Raw genomic sequence first — 21299 nt, forward strand, 5'->3', positions numbered from 1 at the left:
CAGTGGGGCCCAGGGCCTGCACCGCTGCGTGTGTGTCTTTGCAGGACAATGAGCCAGGCCCCCAGGACAGTCCAATCCCAGGCAGCCACGGAGGGAGAAGCCACAGGGTCCCATGAGGGACTTCAGGGTCTGAGCCTTTGGGGACATGCAGCTGCTTATTTTTACCCACTGCAAGCTCCGTGCAGGGGTGTCCCTGGCGATGGCAGGAGCAGCCATCTTTCCCTGGGGCAGGGGCCGTTGCAGTGAGGTCGGGGCCAATGGCAAACTGAGCCAGTTCCAGAGACAAAACAGCCCTGCTCAGTGCTGCCTCCCGAACAGAAAAGCTGGGAGGTCGTGGGAACCACCTGCTCAGCACAGCCCAGAGAGCCCAGCGCTCGAGCGTGTTCCATGCATAGAGGCCCGGGGCAGGTTAATTAAAGTTAACCGAGTGAAAACATAATTACAGAGACTGCAGAGGGGAGAAACCCAAACCTGCAATTTACCACTCTTCAGCCCCAGAGCTTTGCTGAGAACAGTCTAGACCTTGGGAATTTTTTGTCTGGGCTGGGGAGGGAAGGACTCCTCTTACCACTTCCTTCCTCGTGCCCCCCAGGAGCATGAGGACACAGAGGGACGGTGGCTGGGGCTTCCTCCCCCAGCGCCTGGGTGCCTGGTCAGGAATGGGTTCCCTGACCAAAGCGCTGTGCCCAAGGAGACTCCAGGCAGGGAAATGTCCTTGTGCCAAGCAGCACATCTGGTCTGGGGTCCCAGCCACCCACCTGTGATCTCAGAGGCTGCTGGAAGCTGCCCACCTGGCCTCAGCCTCCCTCTAAGCTGCCCTGTGTCAGGGCTGGGGAAACTCCTGCAGGGCTTTTTGGGTCGAGAGAGGGCGGTATTTCTGCACCTGGACTAGCAGGAGTGGCTGAAGGCAAGGGGACAGAGCGGCCCTCCTCTAAAAGGGGGAGTCCTGGAATCCCTGCCCGTCTAGCACGGCCTCCTGTGCAGATCCCACTTTAGCACCTGTCCCACTCCACCCATCCTCACCCCACTGCAGGAACTTACATCCTTCCTATGAGTGGATGGCCTCGGGTGCCCCCATCTTGGCCCACAGCCTGGCCCAGTTGGAGTCACTTGTTGGTATTTGGCATTTCTTGCTCTGCCCTTCAAGAGGACCCAGGGTGAGGGGCAAGTCACCTGGGCATGCTCTGGGTCGGCAGTGACCAGAGCAACAGGCGTCCATCCGCAGGAACACAAGGGATGCTGTCACCAGCCTCTGAGCCGGGGAGCTGTCAAATGCAGTCTCAGCTCCAGTCCCAAGGGCCTCAAGAGTGGGACTAGTTGTGATCTGGCCAGGGCTTCAATTCCCCCCTGACACAGCTGACTAACCAGTGAGGTCTCTATTCCGCTAGCCCACCCATCTGTTAGGGAGACACAGCTCTGGTGGTGAGAGGAAGCTCAGGTGGGGGAGTCTCTGTCCCTGGTAGCCCCTGGGCCTAGGAGGCTCCTTCCCAAAGCATCTTGCTCTGTGGAGACACTTGTCCCCAACATCCTGCAGAGAGGAGCCAGGGCAGAGAGATCTAAGAGCTTCTCTGTCCACCAGGCCAGTTGTAAGGGACAAGGACGCAAATTGCTAGGCCGGTACCTAGGCCCTCTATAGGGAGCACACCAGTTCTTCTGGAAGCTCGGAGAACCTGGACAGTGCAGGGGCTGTTACTGGCTGTGGGTCTCTGGGGGTGCCAATATAGGAGCCCCTGCTGGGAAGCTGGTGTCCCAGCCACAGGTGGTGACTAGACTTCCCTCAGCCTCCTTGGGCTTGGAAAGGTGGAAGGGACATACCTGAGTAAGTTCTAAAGGATGGACGGATCGGGGATTATGCTTGGTCCCAGCCAGGGACTGGGGCCTCAGACCACACAGGATGTTGTGTGCCTTGGTGATGGATCCTCTTTCTCCCCATCTGCCCCGTAGACCGTGGCCTGATGGACGCTTGGTGTGGATGATGAGGGAAGAACGCACCTCCCACACCCGAGAGGTGAGCCCGGAGCAAACCCCGGATGACCCTGCGAGCCGGAACCATGCGGCTGGCCTGCATGTTCTCATCCATCCTGCTGTTCGGAGCCGCAGGCCTCCTCCTCTTCATCAGCCTGCAGGACCCCACGGAGCTCGCCCCTCGGCAGCTGCCAGGTGAGCCCCTGCGTTCGGCCCTGCTGCCCGCTTGCCCCAGCTTTCCTGTCGGAAAGGCAGGCCTCCGTGGCTGCCCTGGGGCCAAGTCTACCAAGAGTCCTGGCAGGCAGAGGAGGGGGCCTGGCCCCCTGCTGGCGGGCATCAGCCTCTGGCCTCTGACCTCTAGCCTGTAGTCTCTGGCCCGCGCCCTCCTCTTGAAATGATAGCCAGGCTCTCATCCACTTGTTGCCTTTGGTGAAACTGAGGTTTAAAGAGGATTCTGTTACCTCTTGGGGCCTCTCCCACATGGTCTGGGACATCAGAGAGGGAATGGCTTCTTCTTGAGCCCATGCCCCACATGGGACTCTGCTTCTCTGCCAGCCCTGGGACCCCTTGAATCCAGGTCCTCTGGCCTGGGCAGAGAGGGTCAAGGTGCTTCCTGCCTCTGCGAAGCTGAGCTTGCTCCTACTGGCCCCCTCCTGCTGCCTGCATCCCACATGTCCCTTGTGAGCCATGGAGGGAGCGCCCTTCTTGACTTGCAGAGATCTGCTGAGGACAGGTGGGATCCAGCGTGGGGAAAGCGGGAAGGATGATTCTGGAGCCTCAGGCAGAATATGGAGAGGGGGAGCTCAGGCAAGGTGTCTGCTGCTGAAACACAGCCCCCGCTCATCTCTCAGCAGTGGGCCTGGGGGCCTTTAGCAGGGAAGTCTGTGAACACACCCCTGTGCTCCAGGACACAGACAATATGGAGGAGTAGAGGCTGTGGGTTTAGGCAGAGAGATTCCTGAACCATCTTACAGAAGAGCAGGGCCCAGCATAGGGCACCTGGCCCTCAGGGAGGGGGCCCCAGGTACTCGGGCCTGCAGCCCCCTCTCTAGCCCCACCCTCAGCTCTGGCTGGCTCAGCCATCCTACGCACAGCCTGAAGGCCCGTAGGCATCAGGTAGAAAGTCAGAAAGCGCATCAGGAGGCTAGAACGGGGCCCCTGGGCCTGGCAGCTGCTACCAGAGGCCCTGGGCGGGAAGGCCGATGAGTTCATTCTTGCATCAAGAATCAAGAGGCAGCCAGGGTGGTGGGTCCCCAGGAGACAGCAGGTGAGTCACTGGTACTGACTCACTCCTGGGCCAGGCCCTCAGGGGTGGTGGCTGTCAGAAGTGGCTGGCTCCTCTGTGGGGACTTCACAGCCTCACGTGCGCTTTAGAGTGGTGGGCGGCCCTATGCCAGCAGAAGCTGGCCCTGTAGGGCAGGGGTACCGTATCTGTGCGGAAATGAGGTCCCGAACAAGGGCCCTTAAATACGGCTTGGGGTGAATGGTGTATCCATGGGGTGACCCGTGGATCTTTGGTGCCCGTTTTGGTGTGTGTGCGGCTTGGCGCACGCATGGGCAGAGGGTCCTTGTGTCCAGGGTCTGCATTCTGTGGGATGAGCCTGGGAGAGAAGGCGTGAGTGTGTGTGGCGTCCGTCTGGGCAGGGGCCACGCGCCCATCCGTGGTACCCTGCAGGGACAGAAGCTATATACCTGGGGAGAGTTGGGGTCTGGTGGCCAGACCGCAGTCAGCCGGCAAGGCAGAGCGCTTGCGCATCGTGTCTTCCTGCCCCTCGCTCCAGCCAGCTGCTCCTGCGCGCGTACCCCTGCATAGCTGGCCCGCGCATGCGCCTCTGCACAGCTGCCCAGGGCATGTGGATCTTTTCCATTCCCAGTAGGGCCAGACCCCACAGGAGGCTGGGATTTCCAGGGTGGAGCGGGGAGCTGGGGAAGGAGCTCCGAGGCTCCGCAGGGCGTGGAGGATGACACGAAGCTTAGGCTCCTGTTCCCCTGACCTGGGGACGGCGTGGGCTTGGCTGACCCATGTGAGGAGGACGCTTGGAGCTTGGGCCGTGTTCTTCTGGCTGTAAATGGAGCCGGACCACCTTCGCCACGTGGCCGGGGATGGGCAACCTTGACGTTCTACGTAAATCACATCAAACACAGTCATAAAACTTTAAGTAATGCTTATGTTACTTTCCCTGAGCAAAGTGTTCCTGACACAGGCGGTTTGTGTTGATTTGTTACTATTCATTTATTCTTTCCCTGTACTTCTCACAGCAGCCTAATTGTGATTCGGTACCAAGAAAGCAATATCAAAGTAATTTTCCACAACATTAGTTACAATTTTCTTCTGATCTTTCAAGTGAAACAATCCCATCCTGTTGGCTTCTCTGAGCATATAAACCTTGATTACATTTATCTGTTGGAAACCAGTGCTTACAAAGTGTATGTATCCAGTTGCATGGGTGGGTGGCCCCAAGGGCCTGGACAAGCCTTCTCCCTGTGGAGTTCTGCTGGTGGGAGGTACAAAGTCAGGAGGCTGCCCTGTCATCCAGATTGGGTAAGGCCATTGGGGATGCCGCCTGGAGAGCAAATTCCACACAGCCTGCTCTGGCTTTCACAGTGCCGGCAACTTCCCTGGGAACGCAGTGTCTGGGAGCCACCGTCGGTGGCGTTGACCAAGGTGGGAGGGGGAGGGTGGGCAGGGGAAGGTCCAGAAACCAGCCTGAGAGTAGGAGAAGGAGCCTTCAGTTGCCTGTGGTCCCTCAGGGTCAGGGTGTTGCTCGGATTTCTCCCATGCAGTTATTAGGTGGTAACAGCATGCAAACCTCTCCGGGACCAGTCAGCAAACCTCACCTGACTCGTGCATCATATGGAGTCTTATGGGCTTGCCAACTTTTTTAAATCAAGCCATTTTTAGAAAATGTTTGCTATATTTTAAATCAGTCAAACCGTTTGAAATGTGAATAGCTGCTGGTTAACCTGTCTTTCACCTAAGATGAGATTTTGGTATGTAGTGTGTATCAGAGAAGTTACCTCTCTGATTATTTTCCGCTCTCCAATATTGCCAGACCCTGAGGCCTCAGGCAACTCACTCCTTGACCCAAGGGACTAGGCTTGCCCCTCCTCTAAGTGGAAGACACAGGGAACAGGCCAGAATCAGGAATAACACATCCTAGCCTGCTGGCCCTGGGGATGCGGAAGACAGAGTTCCAGACGTGTGGCTGGGCAAACTGAAATTTTTTGAGTGGCCTTTGTTTATGAACTTTTTATTACGGAGGGTTTGGAACACACACAGAGGAGATGAGCAGAACGCAGTGACTCCAGGCACCCGGTACCAGCAGGCTCCCTCAGGGTCAGGCCTGCCCCACCCACAGCCGCTGGCACCTCCCTCCTTCTGACTTTTGAAGCACAGACCAGATAACGTATCAATTCAGCCATAAATATTACAATGTATTGCTCAATTTAAGAGATAAGAATTCTTTTTTTTAAAACATCCCACGATTCTTTAATATCATCCAATATCCAGTGTTCCAATTTCTAGCTGAATCACAAATATTATCGGTACCCTTATTTCCACTTTGTTTTATCCAGGATCTAGATCAAGCCCACACATTGCAGTTGGTGGTTGAGTCTTTTAAGTCTCGTTCAATCTGTGAGATTCTCTCCTCTTTTTTTTTCTCTTGCTATTTATTGGGGGAAACTGGGTCCCAGGTCCTGCTGAGTTTCTCACTGTTGGGGTTTTTGTCGATTGGGTGTGTTCAGTATATTTCAACGTTGTTTTCTGCTTTTCGTATTTCTTGTAAATTAAGTAAATCTAGTAGCTTGATCAGACAAGGTTTGCGAGTTTTTTTCTTTTCTTTTCTTTTTTTAAGATTTTATTTATTAGAGAGAGAGAACACATGTGCGTGTGTGCACATGCCTGGGGTGGGGAGGCAGAGGAAAAAGGAGAAGCAGACTCCCCGCCAAGCAGGGAGCCTGACGTGGGGCTCTATCCCAGGACCCCAGGATCATGACCTGAGCCAAAGCAGACGCTTAACCAACTGGGCCACCCAGGTGCTCCTCTTTTCTTTTTGGGGGGCAAGAATGCACATGTGATCCTCCGTTCTTCCATCAGGAGGCGCACATCTTCCTGGCTTTCTTTTGCGATGCCAGTTAGCCACTGATGAGGCACCTGGCTGCATCCATTCATTCAGGGCTGCATGATGCAGTGTTCTGAGTTTATCACTCCTCCTTCATTCTTTTAAGTGGGATGGATTTTGTTTTAATGGGGCGAGGTGAGTCGTTGTTAGTGACCCATGCAGCCAATGTGATGGTGGATTGATTGGTTTATTCATTGGCAAATAAAAAACCATGACCTTATGATACAGATTCTGTTGCGAACACAGTATAAATAGTTCTTTTTTCTTTCCTTCTTTCCTTTTTTTTTTTTTTTTTCCTTTCTTTTTTTTTTTTTTTTTTTTTTTGATTTTTGGTTTCTAGAGTGAGTTTCCTTAAAGCGGGGCCACCCCATGTTTCAGAGAAGTAAGCGTGTGGCTTTCCTGAAGCCATGGAGTTGTGGCTGGTGGAGCTGGGGATGGGGCTGATGCTGGAGTGTCGAGGACAGAGGCAGCCACAGTGCCAACAGGGGTTCGTGCTCAGGGGCCCCTAGTGGAGACAAAGGGACTGGACAGCCCCTGGTCCCTTCCTGGTTTGCAACAATCTGCCCGGGGCATTCCTTCCACAGCACAAAGGCATCCAAGGATGGTGGTGATTACAAACACTGATCAGGCCTTTGCCACGTGTCAGATCCTGTGCCAAGCCCTTTACGTGTTTTAATACATATAATTCTTTTTTGTTTGTGTTTTTTGTTTTGTTTTTTAAAGATTTATTTATTTGAGAGACAGAGAGAGCGTGAGCGGAGGGAGGGGCAGAGGAAGAGGGAGAGTTAGAGAAGCAGACTCCCCACTGAGCATGGAGCCCGACACGGGGCTCGATCTCACAACCCTGAGATCACGACCGGAGCCAAAATCAAGAGTCGGACACTTAAACGACTGCACCACCCATATAATATATATGGTACATATAATTCTGCTAATAACTCATTATTCCCATTTAGAGATGAAGAGCTGAGCAGCCGTTGGGTGGGCCCACGGCAGCACTGTTCTCAGTGCGTTACTCGCTGCGTGCTGGGGACTGTGCCAGGCACTTCACACTGAATCCTTTCAAACCACCATGATTTAAGCGCTATTACACCATCTGACAGATGAGACTACTGAGACAAGAGAGGTTAAGAGCCGTGCCCAAGACCACACGGCTTAGGGTTTCAGAGCTGGGATCTGTCCTTGGGCAGCAGGCTATTGCCATACACCTGCTCCCCTCCTAACCACCGTGATGCTCCCTGTTGCCTGCCCTGGCCTCAGAGCAGAGCCAGGGCAGAGAGAGCCTGGATCAAGCCTTGGAGGTGTGCGGGGGTTTGGCATGGGAGGAACTCCCAGTGGATTAGGGACTAGAGTGCGACCTGTGGGTCTAGACTCGCACTGCAGACCCACAAGCCCTTCCTTGGAGCATTTCAGAGGAGTGAGCCTTCTCTCCAGACCAAGGGGAGCTCCCAGGGTCCTGAGGTGGGGATAGCCATTAGAAAGCTCATGTCTGGAGCTGTGGGCAGGAGCAGAGGAGGGGACAAGAGCACGAGGAACCCAGCGGGGAGGATGGGGGTGTGGGGCACAGAGACCAGAGAGGGTGGATCCAGGGGGTCGGGGGAGAGTCGGCAACCACATGGTGGGACAATGATGAGGGTGAGGAGGGCTGCTGTCTCGGGTCAGGGTGACTCTGGCCGGCCCTGGCAGACTGGGTCGGACGTACCACTCACGGTGGCAGACGCACCAGATGGGGAGCGGCTTGGCGGAGGGGGCTGGAGGTGGGCAGAGCTGCTCGGTAAGTCCTCCACCTGGGACTCCAGACTCACAGGCTGCAGGAACAAGCTCTCTTCCCCTCCTCCACCTGCCTCTCTGCTCTCAGGCCGCATACTCACTTCTGCCTCCTACACCCAAGGGCAGAGTTGTGGCTGGAGGAGCCAGGAGGGCTGCCTGGAGGAGGGGGGCTGTGGGTGGCTTGTTTGTCTTCCGTAGCACGCAGGAGGTGACCAGGTGCCGACCTAGCGTGGAAGCTGTGAAGTAGATTGGGGTGAGACTCTCTTGGAGCCTTGGGCTCTCTCCAGAGCGCGTGCCCCAAGCATCTTGCCTAGTGTCTCACAGCTAGAAATCGACAGAGCCACAATTCCACTGCCCAGGGGCCCCACCAACCTGGGGGCTCCTGCTTTTGTGCCCTGGAGGCAGGGATGTGTTGGCTGGAGAAAGCATGGCCCTCACTCTCGGTCCCATGGTTACCAGGGACACAGCCCTGCCCGCACCAGTGCTGAGCCTACACTTGGCTCGTGTGTCTTGTTTCTACAGCAACTCTTTGCCAGGGATGTCCACTTGGAGCCCTGAGAACACTGCCAGGCCAGAGGTGCCTGGTGGGCCGAGGCCGCAGGAGGGACTGCCGAGGGGCTGTCAGCAGCTCCCCCGTGGGAGGTTGACGGAGTAGCCAGAGGTGGGGTGGCTGTCCCTCCTCTACCCCCGCTGGCCCCGGGGGAGGGACAGCCTGCGGGGGGAGAGACTCCTTCCGGGCAAGGCAGCCAGCCCCCCTCCTGCCCCAGTTTCCATGCAGCCATCTGCGTTCCCCGGGCAGGTGGGTTTTATTGGAACCCTCTTGAGTCTGTTTCCTGAAACCATTTTCCACCAGCATTGCAGAGCACCATATATATTTTCTACAAACCTTGCGAAGCTGGCCCATCCTTGTTGTGGCTGTGAATATCAGAAGTGCCACGTAATTGCAGTGACCCACCCTGTTAAGTAGCTGGCAATATGCCATTGCGGAGTCAGCAGGGCTGGGACTCTCAGATCCCTGTGTTTCTGAACAACGCGCCTGCAGCGCGTTCAGACTCGCTCACCAAACGGCGCCGAGGGCTCGCGTGGGCCGCCTCACCCTCCCGCACCTCGCTTTTCTGTGACCACAGCAGAGAAAATTCTACTCTAGGTAAAACCACCCACTGTGCTCCCTACGAGTCTTTGGAGAGCCCTCTCCTCGTCACAGAATGTACCGGGCTCAAAGTCAAGGCCGTGCGTCAGGATCCTTGCAGTGCTGCTCCATGCAAGTGTGGCCTTGGGGCTTCTTGGCCCCCCTTTATCCTTGTAATCTCCAGGGCAGCTCTGTGGGGTTCCTTCTGGGGCCACGGGGTGGGCAGTCATCACTGTGCCGGCAAAGAGAGGGAAACCCGTGGCCTCAACAATGGCAGGATTGGAGACCCACATGGCCAGAGGCCCAGGGGCATGATGGCTGGGGCCGCCTCGACAGGGTGGGCGCACTGAGGCAGAGGCTGCATATTTTGGGGGCACCATTCACATTGTGTTCTGTGTAATTCTAAAGGAGGGTTGACTTAGACTCTACAAGGGTGTCAAGGGTGCCCCCGGCAAGTGCGGAGGGCAATACTGATGGAGGGGGACAGACTTGGGTCCCCCACATGGTAGTCAGCCAAAAGGTGCTGGAAAGGGGGTCGGTGTCAGAACACTCAGCCCTCAAGCATGGGTACCTGGAGCCCACTGATTTGGTGGGCCCTGGGGTGCTGGCTTTGGAGCTTTGTCTGGAGTCTGCTTTTGGAAGTGGGGTTCATGAAGGACCCTCACTGCTGCCCTCCCTGGAAGACCTTGTGGGCCTGTTTCCCTGTCCCCACCCTCTCTCACTGCGACTGGCCCGTTCCTAGTGGTACCGCTGGCCTGCAGCTCCCCAGCATCTGCTTCTCTGATTCGGGCCTCAAACGTTCCCCCCATCCCTGCAGAAGATGCCCCGGGGGTCTCCAGCCAGAATATCACTTTCCTTTTGTCCGTTAAAATATGCTAAATGAAAAATAATGAACATGTAGGAACTAATAACAGGAATCACCTAATTAAATTAGGAAACAGACATCATATCGCCGTAATCTGGAAATTGATATTAATAGAAAATGGTCCCAGAATTGTTATGCTAAAGGTTCCTAGGGGTGGGGGAAATTCAAAAGGAGAGCAGAAGGGAACACTGGGGCACCAGATCCAATAAGAGCAGGACTTCGGTTTTAAAGAAACTAAAGGGAGGGGCACCTGGGTGGCTCAGTCGATAAGCGTCTGCCTTCGGCTCAGGGCGTGATCCCAGCGTTCTGGGATGGAGCCCCACGTCAGGCTCCTCCACTGGGAGCCTGCTTCTTCCTCTCCCACTCCCCCTGCTTGTGTTCCCTCTCTCGCTGGCTGTCTCTGTCTCTGTCAAATGAATAAATAAAATCTTTGAAAAAAAAAAAGAAAGAAAGAAACTAAAGGGAAATGATAAAAATAGGAGACGGGGTCACTGCGTGGATCTAACCGAGTCCTTGACGAACATGGCTCAGAAAGCCACAGAGCCCCACGCGCGTGTACGATGATAATTCTTTAAACGAGACGATGTAATTAAGCTTCAGTGTGCGTGACACGTCGTGAGAGTCACGTTCCTTGGCGTCTGGCACCGACCCCGGCCCTTCCCTTTTTCCTCCACACTGGGAGGCAGGCACGATTGTCTTCAGCTTGGACTCCAGAGAGGGTCAGTTGGTGGCCCCAAGTCTTGTGTCCAGGGTGGCCCGAGCCAGGACTCGAACCCGGATCGGCCTGATTGCAAAGCCCCTCCTTGGTTCACCCTGCCCTCCTTGCCTGTTGCTACTGGTAGATGTCACGGTCTGCGTTTCTTGTGCGTTCTGATGTTTTTCTGCTATTTCCTCAAAGTGCATTTCTTGCCGACAGCAAGCGGCAGCCGGACATGCTGACCCCAGGCCCCAGGCTCGTCTGGCAGCTTGGCTAAGTAAAGCCCACACAAAGCCACCTTCTGAAATTACAGGCCGGTTGGACAACTGGGTCTCCTATTGTGTCCGGGCCTGGGCGGGGGGCTGAGCGGGGCCCTCGCCGGCTCCCGGAAGCCCCGGTTTCAGGTTGTGTGGCCATGGCGGCCTACTGTTCCCCTGGGCCCCTTACTTGGGAATGAATCGGGCTCTGTTCACCCGTGATGTGAGTCACGGCTTGGCAGGCCCAGAGAGGGGCTCAGGTTTGGGGTGTCCCCTTTCCCATTCTGCCTGGCCCAAAATGAACTGGAGGGACCCAGGGAGGAGAAGGAGGGGCTCAAGACCTGTTTGTGAGATGCCCCTCAAATCACATCCAGTCTGGGACGCTGTGACTGCCCCTTGGCCACCATGAGTCCCAGGAGGACTTAGGCTCGGGGGTTGGGGAGGGCTTACTCCCAGGACTGAGCTTCCTCTCCCCCAGCGTGGGCCCCACCCCTGCCCCACCCCAAACCCCATTCACCGCCCAGGCATCTTATTGGGGGGGTCACCGACATCAGAGCCAAGGCCCCCACTCAACTCAGGAGATCTGCCAGCAGGGGCGGGAGGGCAGAGCAGAACTCCAGTCCCGAAGTGGCACAGGGCTTGGAGGGGTGTGCCCCTCTGCCTGGCTTACCTCCCCCTCAGCCACTTCTGCTCTGTGGCGGGAGAGGGGGAGCTCAGGGCACACAGTGAATCAGAATGCTGTGTTCACTGCCAGTGTGGGGTCCTAACGTGTGCTTATGGAGGACCCTCGGACCTTCCTGAAGGCCTAAGTTGCTAATGTGGGCAGCAGAGAAATGGTTCTGTGCCAGAAGATGGTCTGAGGACAGGGCTGTTGCTATGGTTGCTGTCTTTCTCCATGGCCACCGGGCGGTTCTTGGTTTTTTAAACCCTGAAAAGGTCATGGTGGTAGTTATGACAACAGCAGCGCTGGAGAGTTGGTTCTGAAGGCCGATGCAGGTCCACGGTGCAGTGAGCCCATCAGGGGCGCCCTGGGGGTGGGCTGAGGCCCACAGGCCTTGGGTCAGGCCTTGGTGGGGCTCTCACCAGGACCCCACCCGCTGTCCCCTCCTGTTGATGGTGACACCGTTCTTGTGGCTTGAGGGTCAGTATGTGTCTTCTCCCTCCTGAAATATTTGCAGGAAATTAGGAGCTCAGGCGGACCCCATCTAAGCCAGAAGCTCACCATTACCTATCTGCTGGTGTCCTCATTGTAAAGCTTATTTCTGGGATGTGTGACTCGGCAGTTTTATCTTAAATCATGGTAAAACTCAGTGGACAGTTCTTTCATTTAAAACGTTTTACTTATATGGGAAAAATAGCCCAGCTGCAATGGAGTCTATTGCCCCCCAATAGCTGCTGCTTGGGAGCCCCGTCCCCTTGCCAGCACAGCCACTGCCCCTAACAGAGGGGTAAGAAGCACCCGGGGTCTTCCCATTCTCATGGCCTGGGGTCCAGACAGAAAGTTGAGGGCTGCTTCTCACCCAGCCTTGAGGCCTGGCAGTGGCATTTCCAGCCCTCCCAAGAGGTTCTGAAGACTATTTGTAGACTAGCCCCCATCCAAGTTCCCCTTTTCCCCCAGGTTGGTTGTGCCAAAACCCGGTCAAGGGTCCAGTCCCTGGCCAAGCGACTCTCAGGCCAGGTGGTTCCCAACCTGGATTGGACTGAGGGGTGGTCTGTGAACCTTTCTCCACGTTTTGGTTGTGTATCCAGATGTGTTTCATCCTGGGAAGGAGAAGGCTACAAGCATTTGTGAATGCATTCGACCTTTGCCCTCAGGGTCTGGCCTGTCCCAGAAGGAGGGAAATGGGGAGGGAAAGGGAAGAGGAGGGATGTCAGTGAAAATTGTGTGGGGTCACCAGGTCCATCAGAAAATGTGTCCAGGGCGGGGAGACCATAGGGAACCAGGTGGGGGAAGGAGGAGGGAAGCAGACAGGCTTGAGCCATCACTCAGCTCCAGCCAAGAGTTCTGTGCAATGTGGACGCAGAACGTCTAGACCCTCCCTTTTATTTATTGTTTTCCAAAGAAGCTAGGGATCTGTAATGTACTTATGTGAATTCTCCTGATTTTTAAGTGGCAGCTCAAATTTTTGAGAGTTGGACTACAGTTCACACGGGTACCTCCTATCGGTTGGATGGATAGCAAGGAGAGGGTTTGTCCCATATCCCAAAACTCCCTCAGGCTGAGAACTGCCCCCTCCGGCCCTCCTTGGGCAGCCCCCATCCCCCAGGACAGAGAGGTGGTGGGTCTCCCTGGTAGGGAGGGGACTCGTGAACTCTTTCCAGCCCTGGCAGGACTTGCGTCAAGCCAGACCCCAAGTGAGTCAAGGCAGAGCCTCTCGAGGTGCCCACGGGCCAACAGTGGCCTTCTGGAGTCCCAAGGGGCCCTTGTCTGGTTCAGGAGGCCAGGAGCCCCGCCAGGTAACTCTCGTGATTTCAGCATGGGGCCTGGGGGGCCCAGAAGGTGAGTAGTCAGCAGAGGTGTGGGGGAGCCAAGGGCCGGGAGTAAGGGTCTGGGGAGCCACACAAAGGAAACCTTCCTTCCTTCACACATAGTTGCTCATAGGCAAATACTTGCACCACTGGCCCCAGCAAGCTTTGGTTGCTTTGGTTGCTGTGAATAAAAGAAGGATCATTTCTGGATCCTTCCTGCAAGGGTGAGCCCTTTCACCAAACGGCTGGGAGTGGACTCTGAGCCCCCTGTGGGGCAGGCTTGGGTTAAAATGGAGATCCCGTTTCCTATAGTGATGGCAAGGTTGGCTACACTGGCCTTTCTTCCCCGCCTAGGATACTGTCTGTGGTAGTCACATCTGTTCGGGGTCTCCTGGGAGAGGGACCAAGCCTGGCCCAGCAAGGGACGCTGTGCACTCTTCCTTCCCGGCTGTCTCCTTGTCAGGGACGGTGCCACCCGGGCTGTGAGTGGGACCGGACCAGAGAGTTCTAGAGAATCCGACAGCATCCAGGGAGGTGGAGTGCTGAGCGCCTGCTATAACCAGGCAGTGCACTGTACCTGCTTTACCAGGACCCTCTCCCTGAAGCCTCACAGCACCAGGTCTCTGTTTTAACGGATGGGGAAACTGAGGCACAGAGAGGCAGAGTCATTGGTCCAAGGTTACACAGCCGGGAAGTGGCAGTGCCTAAATGAGATCCCAAAGACACAGGGTCTCATTAGTGACTCTGACAGCCACTCGGAGCTGAGACACCGTGCTGGAGGGCCAGCCCCGGGCCCTGTGCCACCCTGCCAAGCCAACGTTGGGGCGTGCTTCCTTCCTGTGTGTTGCAGACACGTTCTGGTCTGTGAATACGTCTTTGCTGATGCAGGGATGGGACCTCTGTATATGTGCGTGTACAAGTGTGTTTGCGCACAACCGGGAGGTCCGCGTATGTGTGCTTGGGGTTCACTGGTCATGTGGGAAACACCTGCACGTGGGACAGTTTGGGGCTGGCTGCTTTGAGGGCACACCGATGCTCCCCCTGCCCTGAGCAGGTGACGGACACACACAGGCAGGGCCGCGGGCTGGGACAGGTGACTTAGCAGCACACGGGGAATTGTCTGAGGGGCGGGTGAGGAATTGCCATTCCAGCAGGAACGTGGCGAAACCGGTTATTGTAACCCTCTTGCCTGACGCGACCTGGGTAGACCAAATAATGAAATTACGTTCATAATATTTCAAGTTGAATGATCACTGCTCGAATTAGTTCCTTCCCAGAACCAAGCCAGAAGTAGCGGCGGTAATTAAAGGATTTGTGGGCCTAAACCAAGTCTGCTCGTCAGGCGTGTACAATACACGGACTGGCAAGATGGGGCTGGGCCTTGCCCCTTCCTGAGAGCCAGCGTAAGAAGCCCACAGGCCAGCAGGAGGTGGGTTCTTAACGGCTGGGGGCGCTTTTCCACTTTCACTCAGTTATTTCAGAAATATTTACTGAGCCCCAGCCTGGCTGGGCACTGGGATTTTGCAGAGAGCGGGACCACAAGGTTCCTGCATGGACAGAACTCACAGTGAGTGGGGCGATGGGGAGCTCCTGGTGTCTGCCCCAACTCCTTCCCAAGCAGGCCGTTTAGCAGTGTCCCGGGAGTGCTGGGATGCCCGATCCTCGTTCCACTTCAGAGCTTGCAAATTAAGGTCTGAGGCTGGGACCGAGCTAGGATTCCTGCGGATCAGAGAAAGAGCAGGAAGGACGTTGGTGTGGCTCGACCCCCCACTTAACCTATCCTGCGTCCTAGAGAGAGGATCGGGGGAGCCAGACCCAATCAATAGCATAATATGCACCCCAGTGTTCATAGCAGCATTGTCCACAATAGCTAAATTGTGGAAGGAGCGGAGATGCCCTTCAACCGATGACTGGATTAAGAAGTTGTGGTCCATATATACAATGGAATATTACTCAGCCATCAAAAAAGAACGATTTCACAACATTTGCAGCAACATGGACGGGACTGGAGGAGATTATGCTAAGTGAAATAAGTAGAGCAGAGAAAGACAATTATCATATGGTTTCACTCATTTGTGGAACATGAGAAATAGGAAGATCGGTAGGAGAAGGAAGGGAAGAATGAAGGGAGGGTAAACAGAAGGGGGATGAACCATGAGAGACTATGGATGCTGGGAAACAAACTGAGGGCTTCAGAGGGGAGGGGGGTGGGGGAATGGGATAGGCCAGTGATGGGTATTAAGGAGGGCACGTATTGCATGGTGCGCTGGGTGTTATACGCAAATAATGAATCGTGGAACACTACATCAAAAACTAAGGATGTACTGTATGGTGGCTAACATAACATAATAAAAAATTATTATTAAAAAAAAAAAAAGAATCACACCCGAGGCCAGAACACCCCTCCATCCAGCCAGTTTTTTTTTTTTTTAATTTCTTCCATTTGCTTCACTGAGAGGAGCAAATGCATACATTCTGCTCTCCTTGGGGAGCAGAAAATGCCAGAATCCCATGAAAGCAAATACCAACTGCAGGATCAGCTTCAGCAGTGTGGCCACCTGCCCCGGATAAAATAGCACCTAAAACTTCTTTAAAACCCAAGAAGGAAAAAGAAATCCCAGGAGCCAGAAAATGAGAGGGATTCAGGAGAAGAGGTGAGCTCCCGGAGATGCCTGCCACGGCGCCTGGGGCTAGGGCTTTTGTAAAAAAACTGCTTTATTCAGGTATAATTCAAGTGCCATAACGTTCACCTATTCAAGTGTACACTTCAGCGATTTTTAATAAATTTACAGAGCTGTGCAACCATCCCCACAATCCAATTTTAGGGTCTTTCCATTGCCCCCAGCCCAAATCTCTTATGCCATTTACGGTCACCCCCCATTTGCCCCCACGCAACCACAAACCTGCTTTCTGTCTTTCTAGATTTGCCTTTTCTGAACATTTCACGTAAATGTAATCCGACGATATGTAGTCTTTTACATCTGCCTTCTTTCTCTGAGCATAACGTTTCTGAGATTCAACCACATTGTAGCATCTATTAGTAGTTCGTTCCTCTTTATCCCTAATACTCCGTCACATGGCGTCGTGCTGTATCTGTTCAGCAGGGGATGGGCATTTGGATGGTGTATACTTTTTTGGCGATTATGAATAATGCTGCTATGAACGCTCTCTTGTCTCTGTGAACACATGTCCCCATTTCTCTTGGGTGGAGGCATAGGAGTAGAATTGCTAGGCTGTGTTGTAAATTTATGTTGAATTTTTCAAGAAACTGCCAGCCTGTTGCCAAAATGGCACCGTTTCCATTCCCACCAGCCACGCACGAGGGCTCCAAGTTCTTCACATCCTCATCAACACTGGTTATTATCTGTCTTTTTAATTATAGCCATTCTAGTGGGTGTGAAGTGATATCTCATTGTGGCTTTAATTTGCACTCACTAAAGACTAATGATATTGAGCATATTTTCATGTGCTTATTAGCCATTCGAATATCTTCTTTAGAGAAATATCTATTCCAATCTTGGCCCATCTTTTAAATTGAGTTATTTGTCTTTCTACTGAGTTGTTATTCTTTATTTTCTAGATCCAAGAACTTATTAAGTTTGCAAGGAATTTCTCCCATCTGTGGTTTGTCTTTTCATTTGCTTGATGGTGTCTTTTGTAGTGCAAAAGTTTTTAAATTTGGAGAAGTTCATGCCATCCATTTGTTTTCTTTTGGGAATCATGCCTTTGTGTTGTGTCTAAGAAATCTTTGCTTAACCCCAAAGTCATAAAGACTTTCTCCTGTGATTTTCTCTAAAAGTTGATTAGTTTTAGCTCTTACATCTATGTCCATGATTCATTTTGAGTTAATTTTCATGTTGTGTGTGAGATAATGTTCTAACTTCATCTTTTTGCTGTGGATATCCGACTGTCCCAGCACCACTTATTGAAGACTGTCTTTTTCCCGTTGTACTGCCTTGGTGCTTTGGCCAAAAATAAATTGCCCAAATGTAAGGGTTTATATCTAGGGTCTCAATTCTATTTTATGGAGCCTTATGTACATTCTTACAGCAATAGTACAATGTCTTGATTACTGTGACTTTATAAGTTTTGGAATCAGGAAATATAAGTCCTCCTGCTTTGTACTTCTTTTTCAAGATCATTTTGGTTATCCTGGGTCTTTGTAAAGACTATGTAAATTTCCATGTAAATTTTAGGATTCATTCATTCCCGCCAAAAAAACACTTACTTTGATGGGTGTTGCATTGAATCCAACCATCAACTTAACAATACTGAGTCTTCCAATCCATGAACATGGAATGCCCCTCCATGTATTTAGGTTTCCTTAGTTCCGATTAGCAATATTTTGTAGCTTTCAGTAGACAAGTCTCATCTTTCTTTTGTTAAATTTATTCCTAAGTATTTTATTCTTTCCAGTGCTGTAGTGAATGAAATCGTTTTCTTAATTTCATTTCTAATACATTAGATATTATTGCTAATACATAGAAATGTTCATTGCTAGTATATAGGAATACAATAGATTTCTCTATATTAACCTTATACCCTGCAACACATTAATTCTAGTAGTTTAATTGTGTGTGAATTCCCCAGGATGCTTAAAACACAGGGTCATGTTGTCTGCAAATTGTACTTCATCTTCCATTTGAATTCCTTTTTTTCCTCGCCTATTTGCAGTGGCTACAACCTCTAGTACAATAAGAAATAGAAGTGGTGAGAGTAGACTTCCTTGCCTTGTTTCCAATCTTGGGAGGAAAGCTTTCAACTTTTCACCATTAAGTATAATGGTAGCTGTAGGATTTTTGTAGACCTTTACCACTTTGAGAAAGTTTTTTTCTACTGCTAGTTTGTTAAAAAAAAAATTTTTTTTTTACCATGAATGTCAGGTTTTGTCAAATGCTTGTTCTATATCTATTGAGATGCTTATGTGGTTTTATCCTTTATTCTGTAAATATGGTGTATTAAAGTAATATATCAACCTTGCGTTCTTGAGATAAATCCCACAGGCTCATGGCGTATAATCTGTTTTATATGTTGCTGAATTCAGTTTACTAGGGTTGCGTTGTGGGATTTTTTGAGGAATAGTTGTCTGTAGTTTTCTTGCAGTGGCTCTGTCCGGCTTTGATATCAGATTAATGTAGGTCTCAGCATGAGTTGGGAGGTATTTCGTCCCCCTCTTCTGTTCTTCTGGAAGAGTTTGTGTAGTATTGACATTATTTCTTCTTTAAATGTTGGGTAGAATTTGCCATTGAAGCCATCGGGAACTGGACATTTCTTTGTGGGAAGATTTTTAAATTACTAATTCAATTCCTTTACTACATATCTATTCAGATTTTCTACTTCTTAAGTCAGCTTCAGTAATTTATGCCTTTTTAAGGCTTTATTCATTTCATTTAAGTTGTTTCGTTCATTAGCAAAAAGATGCTGACAGTATTCTCCTGTATTCGTTAGTGACGTCCCTTCTTTCGCTCCTGATGTTAGTAATTTGTGTGTTCTCTTTTTTGTTTTCAAGCCACGCTGAAAGTTTATCCATTTTGTCACTCTTTTCAAAGAACCAACTCTTCATTTCATTGCTTTTGTCTTTTCTCTTTTCTATTTCTTTACTTTCTATTCCAATAGTCATCATTTCCTTCTTTTTGCTTGCTTTGAGTTTTTTCTTTTTCTAGTTTCTTAAGTTTCTAGTTTCTTAAGTGACTGATTTGAGATCTTTCTTTTCGAATAGACGTTGCTGCTATAATTTCCCTCAAGCACTGCTTTATCCGTAGTCCACTTTAGTCATCTCCCATCCCACAGCTGTCTTTAAATATCTGTCTGGTCTGCTGGTCTTTTGCTCCCCCCAACCTGTATCACAACCTCAAATAGCTGAGATTTTGGAATTATTATTTTCAACAACATTCCTGGACATGGAATTTTTCGATCTTCGCGGCCTGCCCTGCATTGGTAGAACTTCAGTCAATGGGGGAACTGGGTGGGAGTGATGAAAGACGACCCAGGCTAAAATGTCATAGGCTCACTCTCTTCTTCCTGAGGTTCAGTAGAATTTCTTGACTAAATGCTTCTTCTTATATTCTATACCTCTGGTCAATTTCCAGAATCCTTAAATGGTAGGGTTTTTTAATTTTTAATTTTAATTTTTTTCCTGTTCTGTCATTTTTTTCGGCGGGGGGTGCAGAGAATTTGCCAACCTCCTCACTCAGTCATTCTAGAAGCCTTACGTTCAGGACCAGAGTCATGATGTCTATACAGACAGGAGATGAGGTCTCTGGCCTGACCAAGGTGCTGAGCTGGACTGCAGCCGCTCTGTAAACAGCACGCTCAGGAGGCATCAGAATCCCGCCCACTGGCCCAGTTTGCTTGAGACGGTCCCAGTTTACACCCGCAGTCAGGGGTAGTTATTATCAGTGCCCCTCCCACTCTTAGAGGTGGCTTAATTTCGATGACAATCCATAGCGTAGATGTAATTCTGTAAGACGAAAATTTAACCAGAAAGAGTGGGAGGCGAGAAATAATGGTAAGATAATATGTTGTCAGTCGGTAGATAAATATAAATAAGTCTTGACTTCAAAAATAGTAATAAGCACTCATTTTTGCAGGGGTTTCGGAACTGCAATGATGTGGAAGTTCAGATGGGGGATAGTAATTGGGGTTAAGAAGTCTAAGGGAGTCTAAGTCTGTCATGTGGGGCCTGTGCCCGGTGCTTGGGGTTACCTGTAACAGGAGGGAGTAGCAGTGCCAGAAACAATGGAATGCTGGGATCGTAATAAACTTTGGACTTTATTTTAAAATATGGCTAACCCCTGGAAGTATAACGTATATCCCCTGAGCCTCTACCCTGGCCCCTCTGAGGGTAGGTAGCCCCACTCCTAGGGCTGGGTGCTTGTTTAATTACCTCCTGTTTGCCTCACTGTGACAAAGGGATTCCCAGCCCATGTTATGGGAATGGCCAACAACTCAGCATGGGACAGACGAGTCACATGTGCTCACGGCCTGGGGAGGAGGACACCCCGTTCATGCAGGGTCGCAGGGAGAGTGAACGGCAGGGGCTGTTGGAAGCAGACCAGTAGTATGAGGAGTGTGGGGTGCTCCCCGGTTTTGGGGGAAGATGTCACTGGCTTATTTGAATAATTCCGTGGGCTGGCAGGACATCGCCACTTGTCCTCAGGTAAGCAGGAACTGTGCTTGGTCCCCTTGATGAGGACAGTTGTTTGGCTATGGGACCTCACGTACAGGATCAGAGGGGAGAGAAAACTTACTTTGGCCCCCTTTGAGGGTCTCCCAATTTTATCAGATATCAAGGCAGCATATGACCTTGGGCCTCATTGTTAGGCCTTACAGCATGGTGGCAGACTGTCCCTCAGAAGCCTGGGGAGAAACACGTCATCCTGAGCAGAAGCCGCCTTGAGGCAAAGGAAGCTGGAGAGAGGAGGCTCCTTGCCCCAGTCTCAGGACTCCCCCAGCCTCAGCGAGGGTGCTGGGACCCTGCTTGGCTCCTGCCCTGGTCACCCTCGGCCCCTCCACCTTGCCCGTCTGCATATCCATCCCTCTCTCCACCAGCTGGCTGTCTGGCTTTGCTTATAGGGACATGCTATAAACCCACAGCCCTGGGGCCTAGTTTGTGCCTCCTTCAAACACAGCATTAGTGGAAACTGGCCAGCCATGCGACCTGAGCCCAGCATTGGTGTTTCCGGCACCGACACCCCCTACCTGTCATAGGTAAACCCAGGGCACCTGGCCCAGGCCCCACTGTCCCTGCCCCACGCAGGGGGTCTGGAGCCTGGTAGGGCTCGCTGTCATTTCCAGAACCACAGTGGAGTTCAGTGGGTTGGTGAAGTGAGGTTTCAGTGGCCACTTGGGGCTTCTCCCAGCGCATGGGGCTCTTCAGACGTGCCATGTCTAGTATCTGCTCCCCCCGTGTAGGAATGATGATTGGGCACCCCTGGTGGGCACCAGTGCCTGAGAGCCGCCCTAGCATTTGGGTCAGCAGTAAAGGAGTGGCAGGCCCCCACCCCAGCCGTCTCTGAGGCAC

General features: G+C 52.0%; 1 protein-coding gene across 1 annotated transcript in view; it reads left to right on the forward strand.

The window, feature by feature from the left end:
* Nucleotides 1-2030: 2030 nt before the first annotated feature.
* CHST8 (carbohydrate sulfotransferase 8) overlaps nt 2031-21299 on the forward strand; it is a 64998-nt gene continuing 45729 nt past the window's right edge. The window contains exon 1 of the mRNA XM_040633712.1: nt 2031-2160. Within this exon, the coding sequence (XP_040489646.1) occupies nt 2031-2160 (130 nt within the window). The remainder of the gene's footprint in view (nt 2161-21299) is intronic.

The sequence above is a fragment of the Ursus maritimus genome, unplaced genomic scaffold (genome assembly GCF_017311325.1).
Source record: "Ursus maritimus isolate PB19 unplaced genomic scaffold, ASM1731132v1 scaffold_19, whole genome shotgun sequence".
Classification (NCBI taxonomy): Eukaryota; Metazoa; Chordata; class Mammalia; order Carnivora; family Ursidae; genus Ursus; species Ursus maritimus.